Source organism: Parasteatoda tepidariorum, chromosome 5 (genome assembly GCF_043381705.1).
Source record: "Parasteatoda tepidariorum isolate YZ-2023 chromosome 5, CAS_Ptep_4.0, whole genome shotgun sequence".
NCBI lineage: Eukaryota > Metazoa > Arthropoda > Arachnida > Araneae > Theridiidae > Parasteatoda > Parasteatoda tepidariorum.
Window position 1 is genome coordinate 1,647,549 of NC_092208.1, and position 10,781 is coordinate 1,658,329.

The following is a 10,781-nucleotide window of genomic DNA, read 5'->3' on the forward strand; positions in this document are numbered from 1 at the left end:
ATTCCTGCAGAAGCTTCTTTCAACGTCTACTGATGTTATAGGTGTGTACTTGAAAAAGACGGTCTCACTTACTGACAATTCTTCTTCAATTTGAAAAGATTTTGCTTCACCTGTTAATATCCTATAGATTTTCTTCATTGTTTGAAAGCCAGTGTAATAATGAAAATTGATAAAAAATAATAAAAATTGGAAAAAATTAACAAAAAACTTTAAAAAATGCATTAAAATGCAAAATACGCCCCAAAATTTAAAGAAAAATGCCCTATAAATCTAAAAAAATGCTCTAAAAGACAAAAAATGTCCAAAAATGCAAAAATATGCAAATGTCATCAAAATCCGGGCCTTAGTCATAAGTTTGGGAAACACTGCTTTAAGGTTATGTTGTTACCAAATAAACAAACTTACAATGAGATGTTTAACACCATTCAATTTCTACACATCCTTCTTGTGACGAATGGAGGGAACTTATTTGCACACCCAATAAATATTATAAATGAAAATAATTTAAAAATATTATTAATGAAAGTACAAAAAAAAGTAGGCTCACCCTGTCTGTTCTTCATCCTCACTCTCCTCGTCTTCTACAATGGGTTGGAGCGATTTTAAATCATTGGAACCTAAGGTTAAATTTTTAAAAGAAAGCAATGATGTGATTTTATAGAAGTAATTTATAAACAACTGACAAAAGAAGAGCTGAATATTGTGATCAAGGGAATAATATAAAAGGAGGGTGTAACCCTCTAACAAACTACCCCCCTCCCCCCAAAAAATATTAAAATATTCTGTTATTACATTTTGTTTTGTTATTACACATACTTTCACCTGTTATTTTTTTTTTCAACATACATTTCTTCATTGTTATCAAGATATTTAAGAAAAAAGTACGAAATTCTTGTATTTGCAAATTTTGCCACGAGAAACTATATTGATGGCGCTGGCATAGCTACTGACTTTGAAACACAAATAACTATTAACAGTAGTTTCGTTGCACGCTTAACATTGTTATTTATTGTGTTTGTTGATGAAGTTTTACGGTTGCGAGAAGTCAGTTTGCGTTATACACCTTTGTTAAACTGAATAGCTAATAGAAAATATAATATTATTTATATTTTATTATTTAAAATTATAGCTCAGATATCTGTCAAGTTTGTGCATGCTCAGTGTGCATAAGAAGAGAATCAAAGATGACTCAGAATTCTTTGAAAAAGTTATAAACAGATTTGGCAGCAAACAGGACGATTACAAATCTTGTTCGATTAACAATTTTTTAATTGTTACTTATCAATAATTACACAATTTTTTATTCTTGACTAAAAATATTTTTAACAAAATTGTTTTTCTGTATCCCTTTAATTGTTTAAAAAATAAAAAAAAAACAGGGGGATGCAAGTGCACCCCGCTGCCGACGCCCTTGATTGTGATCATTAACCTATGCGGAGAAGGTCTTTAATTTGTACTTATCTTGTCTCAAAAAATCCTTAAAATAGAAATTGATTCAAAATCATTAAAGTTTAATTTATCCCACATTTTATTCAGAAAAATAAGAGGTCTATTAAGTTTGAAAATATTAAGTGGGAAGATGAGTTTTGCAACACATGGTTGGAAAATATTCCCTAAGAAAGTAGCAACTTAATTAATTTTTTTTTTCTCAGGGAGATTTTTTAAGCGATAGTAGTTAAAATTTTAATAGTGAAGTCAGTTTTGCATACCTTATGAAATTGAATGTAATTCTGTAAACTTTATAGTAAAACGTACTACAGTGTGTTAACCTGATTAAAAGTCCAGACGTATTAATTTGCCTGAATTTAAATACAAGGGATTTCTCAACAAAAATCCAGGAGGGTAAAAAAACTTAAGTGTTAACAAACAATCTAAAAAATCAAAACAATCTAAAAATTTAATTCAGATAAAATGCCATGAAATCTCCCCTCCCCCCCCAAAATCTAGAACAAATATATTGTTTTTGCACGAATTCTCAGCAGTAGTAGTACTTCATTTACGTTGCACTAACAGCTGCACAACGGGCTATTGGGTGACGGTCTGGGAAACATTCTTGAAGATACGAAAAATATGCCATCACAATTTTGATTCCCTGCGAAGGGCGTGACTTTCTGCTTCGGTTACTTTAACAAACGAAAAATTTTACGCAATTCCTATAAGCAATTCAGTTTTTCTATTCTATGCTGCATGATTAATAAATTAATATTTTTCAATTCATTAGCAAATTGAATGTTAACTAATTTTAAATAAATATATACATTTTAATAGTCTACATTCTAATGAGTTTTTCTTATTTATGTAATTCTAAAATATAATAGAAAAAATATGCATATATAATAGTAACTATATTACAAATATATTAATGTAGGTATTAACACTTCTTTGGTGTTACGAACACGGGTCAATGAACTTGTTAAAAAAAAAGAAAGGATTTATTAATAAATATAAAATATTTACTTTTTCCAGCCATTATCTTTGAATATTACTAAACTTAGTAAAATTTATAATAAGAAGCTCAGGATATTTTTGAAACTTGATATCAAACACTATAGCTCTAATTTAACTAATCAAACGATATATAATTGGAATTGAGTTTTCATTAAAAAGAAATTTGCAAGCGATTTCACTTTTTTGATCCAAGAGATAGTTTTTGTATAAAATTATTTATTATTATTATATTTGAATTCTAAATTATATTACTATTAGAGTTCTAAAACTTTATACTTTGCTTCTTTAAAGTATTTATAAATTTTAACCGAATATAAAAATTTATAAACCCGATAACTGATATGATTTTTTTTATGTTTGTTAATTCGACTCTGAGAAATTATAAAACTTTTGAAGCAGACGAGAATATTTATGCAACCGCTTTTGTCATTAACTTTTCGGCGTGCTACGCAGATTACGTTTAATTAATTTTGGTGATATTGGCACTATGGTAATTTGTCCAATTTCAATAAGAGTTCTACAACGGATTTTCCGTAGTTTCAAAAAAATATGTTTGCAGTGGTAGCAAAGATAGTGTGTTAATATTTTAGAATTAAAAGAACGTTTTCCATCACAAATTATTTACTACGTTTTTAAACTGTAAATATAGGTGAGATGAATCGTTATGCCCCAAAGTTCTTATCAAAATCTTTAAATAATTTTATTTATTTTAAAATTTCGGCTTACGTTTGCTGCCACTGCGAAATATATTTCGAAGAAAACTCAAATGTTGAAGATTTATGCAATAATCACCAAATGTACTAATATAAAGTATTATATCGATATACCGATTATTAAAACTGCACCAATACTAAGCAGTTTTAATACCGATACTGTGTCTTACGCTCGCTCTTGAAAGGAATATGAACCGGAGAAAATTACATGTTGCGATAAATTTTGAGTTGGCCGCGAGCGATATCATCACACCAAGGGATGCTGAATGCAATTAATCTCCAGTCGAATGGGATAAACTACAAAAGTCGTGTTTTGTTATTATTTTGTTGTATTTGTAATTTACATTTATGTTGCTCAGTAAAATATTTATCTATTTTTCACTTTTATTAAAGATCTTCAATTTATTTTAAAATGAACTTTTGGTTATGTGATGTGATAAAAAACCCACCACTTTTTAATTATCTATATATTTTTTTCGACAAAAAGGAAATATTTAGTTTTTTTTGTTGAAAAGTATCAGTTGGGTATTCTTCAGCTTTAAATTAATTTAAACCTTTTTTTATTTCAATGTGGTAAATTGATAAGTGCATACAATGTTCCGGTTTAGTATTTTCCTAAATTCCACCTTTCCATCGCAATTATGAATTAAAATTAAATATGAATATCCGAATGTAGCATCATTTTTTTGTTTCATATTATAATTTTACTATTCTTCAGTTTTAAATTTGTGCGTTACTAATTCCGCACCCGGCTTTCTCCGACCAACGCGGTAGACGGAACATGGGTCATAGTCCCCTTGCTCTCAGGCTAACCGTGGGAGGTTTTTCTCTTCATGTAACGCAAATGCGGGTTAGTTCCATCTAAAAGTTTCCCACAAAAGCAGTATCCCAATATTTGATGCAAAAGTTCCCTCGTCTTTTGGATTGGGCTCAAAATTACAAGGCTAAGGAGTTGAACATTAGTAGTCGTAAACCCAAAAATTGGGTCAGCTGTTTAACGACAGTTCACTTTATTTCGTGTTATGCAGGTTTTATTTCCTGCGGGTAGGTACTTTGTTTACGTCGTACTAGAGCTGCACAATGGGCTATTGGCAACGGTCTGAGAATCATCCCTGGATGATCCGAAGACTTGGCCATCGCAGTTTTGATCCTCTGCAGAGGCGATGGCTCTCCTGCTTTGGTTGCCCGACGACCAGCAAGCGAAGTCGAGCACTTTACTGTAGAACAGTTTAACGAAGACCGATACCGCGCACCCTCAGTCCCTACGCAGGCTGATTGAAGTGGTCACCTAGCTGCTGACTGACCACAGTCAGTTAGGCTTGACTTTGGTATTTTACTGGGAACCGTGTCTTTAACGATTAGTCCACTGCGGAATTTATTTCCTGCACATAGCTTGTTATATTTAATTTGAGACCTTTTTTTCGCCCTGGAATATCTTGTTTAACCACCTTTTATATAATCTTCATATGTTTTTGGACTCTTATACTTCGTATTTGTTGTTTAATTAGCCTATATTTTCATGTAATTTAAAAATAACTAGGAGGCTCCACCCCCTGCTCGCTTACGCTCGCCAACCCCCGAGAATTGCTATGCAATCCTATGTGGTTCACGCCGTGAACCATGGCTCGCTGCGCTCGCTCGCCAATGAACACAATGTTCTAGCACAAAGACATAATATATTATCATCAAAGACATAGTATTTTATCATCAAAGACATAGTATTGTACTTATGTAGAAGAATTCTACCAATGTTCTTATTGGCTTTTAAAAAAGTATATTAGCTATTTAGATTGTACATGGTGAAAAAATCAAAACATTAGCTAAATAAGAAACATATTAGCAAAATAAATTATCAAATATTGCTTCACTAATATTCTGCATTTTAAAGCGTGAAAATTCAATGCATAAATAAACGCGAAATATAAAAAAATTCAATGCATTCAATACAAACACTTAAACGTTTTTTAGACGTTTAGGTAGCTCCCAGTAGAAAAATATCAATTCAACAGCGGCCTTTTAAAGCATTCTCACTTCAATTAATTAATTAATTCCTAATTGAGTTTAAATTAAATATTGTCATGTTTTTAGTGCATGAATCTGAATTGAACAACCTGATAATGCTCACTCTGGTTATTGTTATCTGGTTGCTCACTACGTGCTCTTGCGCGCCGAATCCAATCAATTAAAAATGAAAACTGTTGCCAGCGCGAGAAAAGAAATATCATCGGTTTTATTGATGCATACATACATACGTACGTATTAGCGTTTTATATAATATAGATGTACAACAATTTTAAAAAAAAATTACTTAGTTTTATGTGATTTAATAGGTTTTAGTGAGTTGGACATTTAAAGCTTCTCCAAAAATTATTTTTTTTCTATTAACTAGAGACACATTTTCCTTATGTAACAATTTCCTTACTGTGCTTCTTGGCGTTATTTGCACATCTATCTTTGAAAATTATGCAGTTTTCATTCTGTAAAATTTTGACTTAGCATATTTATTTAACGTTTTGTCTACTCTATTTTTTTTTTTCCTTATTTCTGATCTAGGTGAATGGGTAGAAGTTGTTGGTATATTTAATTTTTTTATGGTTTGTACTTGCTATGGTTTTTATGGTAAGTATTTGCTAGTTTTTTTTCTTTATATCTTCTTTCTATAGTATCTTTGGTAATTTTCTTTTGAGTTGCATCTTTTTGCTTTAAGTTCCCGCTTACTAAACTCGGAACCTGAATTTACCTGGCCTTTTTAAATATTTTAGATGCTCTCTGACTTGAATTTCTATCCTTGTTATATGATTACTTTTTAGTTTTTCTCTTTTATAATATTTGTCTTTCTTCAACTTTTTTTTTACATAACTACAAAAAAAGTAAAAATAAAATATTGTAGGGTGACCTGGGGTAATTCCTGATCAAAAAATGCAAACATCTATTTTGTAAAAAAACTATTCAAGATAGAATTATAATATTTACTGGAAGTTTGAGGCTATATGAGATGAGTCCTAGGCTACCTTGTTTTGTTTGAAAATCTAATTAGAATTTAAAATATTTTAAATTTTTAGTGATCAGAAATTGCCCCTTCTCTTGATCCTTTAGGGGTAATTCCTGATCACTTCTGGGGTAATTACTGATCACCAGATTTAATCATAAAGGGGCTGTTTAAAAATAATTTTACAGTGGTAATTAATAAATAAGACATCAAGATCAAACAAATAAACCAAAAATATATGTTTGAGCAGCTAATAAAACGATTTATTTAAGAAGCAAAAATAAAGGTTAACACTTGAAATTTTCCAAAAATCTTTGTATCGTGCCATACATTTTAAGCAAGCAGCCAACTCATTCTCATGTTCTGCTGGAATATAAAAAAGAGTTCCCACATAAGTTACTTTTGCTGGATTTTGTAACTTCATTAAGAGAGAGTGTAAAGTTAAGTAAGGTATGTCAACAGCTCTCACACTGAAATTTTCATTTTAAATCATTAAAAGAAATTTACTAATTATGAAATTTTAATAACTAGAACTTATTTTGCTTTCTAGAAGTTTAGTATCCTTTTCAGGCTTATAATTTCTCACCATATTTATATTAGGCTAATTTATAAACTTAAAAATTATTCTAACAATGTACACACATAAAATTAAGATAGAAGTAAGGTAAGACAAATCGAACACATTTGTCTAGCATACGGTTAAAAACAAATTTTGTGATTAAATTGAGTTAAAATGTATTTTATAGTTGTTCCACTTGATAAATATGAACTGTTACTTAAGAAAAGACAATTAGCTATTTATTAGCTCATTTTAATACTATTTATGAAAAGAAATGACAATGATCAGGAATTACCCCAGTGATCAATAATTACCCCATCTGTAGGGGGCAACATTTGATATAGTTTCCTATAATCAATTATAATGTTTACAGTAAATGTGACACAATTAAACAAGAGCTTACACTATTTTCATATCAAAGAAAAAGAAAGTAACTCAAAATATTTATTATTAAGAGAAGGAGGGGGATCTTTGCAGAAATGTGCGCATTATGAAACCCCATCTTTGAAATGGAAAATACAGAAAGCAGTTTAAAAGGTAGTACTTATTTTGTTAGATTAAACAAAAAACTATTATTAAGTAAATGTAGTTACACCTTAGTAAAGTGTACAAGCATTCTTGTTCATGTCTCAAATTTAGAAAAAAATTATTTAAAATAAAACTTAGGTGATCATTATTTACCCCAGAAACAGAGTGATCGTGAATTACCCCGGGTCACCCTAATATTAAAACTATATTATAATAATATTTAGAACAATATTTTAACTTATTAAAATAATTTTTCATCATAATACATAGCTTTGAATGCATAGCAACCATTTTGAAACAAATGCATGATTGAAATTTAAGGACTAGTTCAAATAGAAAATTTAAAGAATACTTTTTTATGGGTTTGTCTAGGTTTTTCTGAGAGATAACTATTTTGTGAAAATGTAGACATAATTTTTGAAAATTAAAAATTTGGACTTATCGTTTCTTACGAGACACAAAAATAAAATTTTAAGAAAAAAGCATTTTGTGGAATTGTTCTACCTTTTTTCCTAAAGTTAAATTTGTGTAGGTACCGGTAAACGGTAGTAAATTTCACTTGGACAGACCCCTGTACTTTAACCATTAGAACAAAGTTTCAATTAGCAAACCATAATTTTAATTTAAAATTTCTTTCTTCTCCGCTTGATTTTTAAAATGACAAAATAAATGTAACAGAATTGAGTTTATAAATGTAGTCATTCATCAAAAAATAAATATTTAATCTATATATTTTTATATTAAAATATTCACTTTTAATTCTATATCAAAATAGATAAGTTAAGCTAAAAATATTTTTTTTTTAAATCTATGAACTCATAGGAATTTTTTTTCACAAAATTTCTTTATAGAAAATCAGATGTCAAAGATACTGTAAACATATTATGAGAAAAAATACCAGTTAATAACCCTATTGTTTCCAATAGACTTTGAAAGAGTTTGAAAGGGAAGAATGACACTATATCAGGGGATCTGAATTTGAATCTGAATTTATTGGCCTTTTTTTTTCTTTCTATTTTTGGCAAATTTGGTATTTTCTTTTCAATATGCTTTCAAAAAAGCTTCAGAAATATACATTTTCCACCAATAAAATATAATGTAGATTTTAGTTCCATGCTTTTTCTTTCAAAGGGTAGACTTTTAATTAACAATATTTACATTATTTTTTGAAATAATTCATGTTTAATAATTACTTTCTACAGCTATGCAAGTCTATATTAAGACAGCATTAAATGTTTACTTTTATTTGTGCTTTCAATCTCAAGAATCAAAAGATTTTTAAAAATGTAATTTTCAATGTGTTGGAATTTAACACACACCAAGAAAGAAAGTAATTTCGTTAACTAAAATTAATTAATGCAACAATTTATTTAAAATAAATTTTGAAACTAAGAAAAGAAAATAATAAAAGTATCAATAATTTAAAACACTGTTTTTTAACTTTTATAATCAATATATATAAAAAAAAATTAGTTNGCAATATGTGGCCCTTTATAATTAACATTTTCCCCCACTCTGCAAGCATTATAAAATGCAAAATTGAAACTTACTTGTTAAATCCATTAATTTCAATCTTCTCAATTTTTAAATATATAATCTAAAAAAACTTGAAGTAATAAACGCAGATTTAACATTTTTTTACTAGCATTTCTAGAAGTGAATACGATTTACCCACTGAGAGATAGAATACTTCTTATCTATTTTTAAAAAAATATTTCAATTCAGTTTTGATTTTCCAGGGTTGCTATAATCTTAATAATGCAATTTCACATTTGCAATGTTCCAATCTAAAGTCGCCAAATTATAATCCCCGATAAATAAAACTTGAATTTAATATTACTTACAATTTTTACATTTTGGTTTTCCTAAAGAATATTAAAATGTGTTGAAAATGCTTTGTTATTTTAAAAACTGTTGACAAAGATCACACATAGAAACGAAGCATTTTATTTCTAATTTCAATTTTATGGTCGAAAACATAATAATGTCTCTCATGGGCTGATAAAGCGTCACAACTCAAAAAATCATGTTTTGAGATAAGTGGATTTATAGTTTTGTAGCTAACATAAGAAATGCTTTAGTTTGCTTAACCAAAGATTATCTTCAAGTTGAATAATAAGTTGTGCTAGTATTGCTGCTGAAAAGAATGTGTATTTTCATATTTACACCTGTTCTTAGTCAAAACTAATATTTTTTGAGTTGTGCCACTATTATAGTCCATGAGATATGTATTTTATTTAAACAAAAGATTTTGTATAGGTTTACGATTTTCGAAATCGCTCTTTTTTATCTCGAATTTTTAAACTGTTGTTTCGAATAAAACAATACCTATCTAAATTTCTTTTCAAATCTATATAAATTTCTTTTTGATCTAAAATTCTAAATTTTGTTGAAGTTTTTTTTTTACAGAATCATATTTTTACTACCTATTAGTTAACTAGTTTCCGTGCCTGTGAGGATGGAAAGTCGTCAACTTTCCGATTGACTAGAGCGCTTAAATTTAATTTCGAGCACCTTACTTCATCCTAGTTTGATTCGTTTCCGGTCTACATTGTCGTTACCGGACTAAAATGAGTTTATTGTCAATAAAATTTCTTTTAACTAATCAAAAACTTTTCTAAGAACTTTTTAAGCGAATCGAACCTTTTTTAAATACAATACTAAAATTATTTTAACCAAATATAGTTAAAAACAACAAATAATTTTTCACACGTATTTCTTATTAATTACTATTTTATTTAAAAATAGTAAAAATAAACTTTGAATTGTAAAGTTTACAAATAGCAAAATACAAAAATTAAGCAAAATCGGTCGAAAAGTTTTCAATCTGCGACACTCAAATAGAGTTTCGCAGACCCCTATGGGTACCGTGGGAAGATCACAGGAGTTTGGACATTTGTACATACATTTTAGTTAATATGCAAGCAATAAAACTGACAGATAAACTATTAAGAAAACAGCGCTTTTTTTTATAAAAAAAAATTCTAGTTTTTATAGATTAATAATTCCTTTCTCAAAACATTTCTGTAGTAATTTTTTCAAAATAAAAATCTTAGTAAGGAAAAGGTGAGGAATGAAAATTTAATCATACTTAAAAAAAATGAAGTTATTTTCAAAGTCATTGTAGGTATTTACTCTTAAAAGATTTGCAACAAACATATTTAAGGATTTTTCAAAAGTAACAATATTCAAGTTAAATAGTTTTGTCAAATCAAAATAAATATAATCCGCGTAATCCTGGATAAGAAAAAATGTTAAATTACTATAGAAGAAAAATAAAATCCACCGATAAGGGGCTAGATAGTGAAATTTATCGGGTGACCATTGACCACTAGAGGTAGATTTATTGGTGGCCACTTTTTCCTTCCCACCTTTTTTTGCGTTATAAGCATATTGATAATGATATTTCTTCTAAATTTTTATAAAAATATTATTCTTAGTTTAAAAAGGATGTTATTTAAATTTTAAGATAATATTATTTTAAAAAATGTATTATATTTATCATTATAACATCATGTTTTAAGAAAAAACAATTTAAAAAAAA

General features: G+C 28.5%; 1 protein-coding gene across 1 annotated transcript in view; it reads right to left on the bottom strand.

Annotated features, from left to right (window-relative positions):
* LOC107453514 (ankycorbin) overlaps positions 1 to 8,955 on the bottom strand; it is a gene marked incomplete in the record, with an annotated part of 25,239 nt that extends 16,284 nt beyond the window's left edge. Inside the window, 2 exon segments of the mRNA XM_071180920.1 lie at positions 548 to 617; positions 8,788 to 8,955. Coding sequence (XP_071037021.1) covers positions 548 to 617; positions 8,788 to 8,800 — 83 coding nt within the window.
* Positions 8,956 to 10,781: the final 1,826 nt, after the last annotated feature.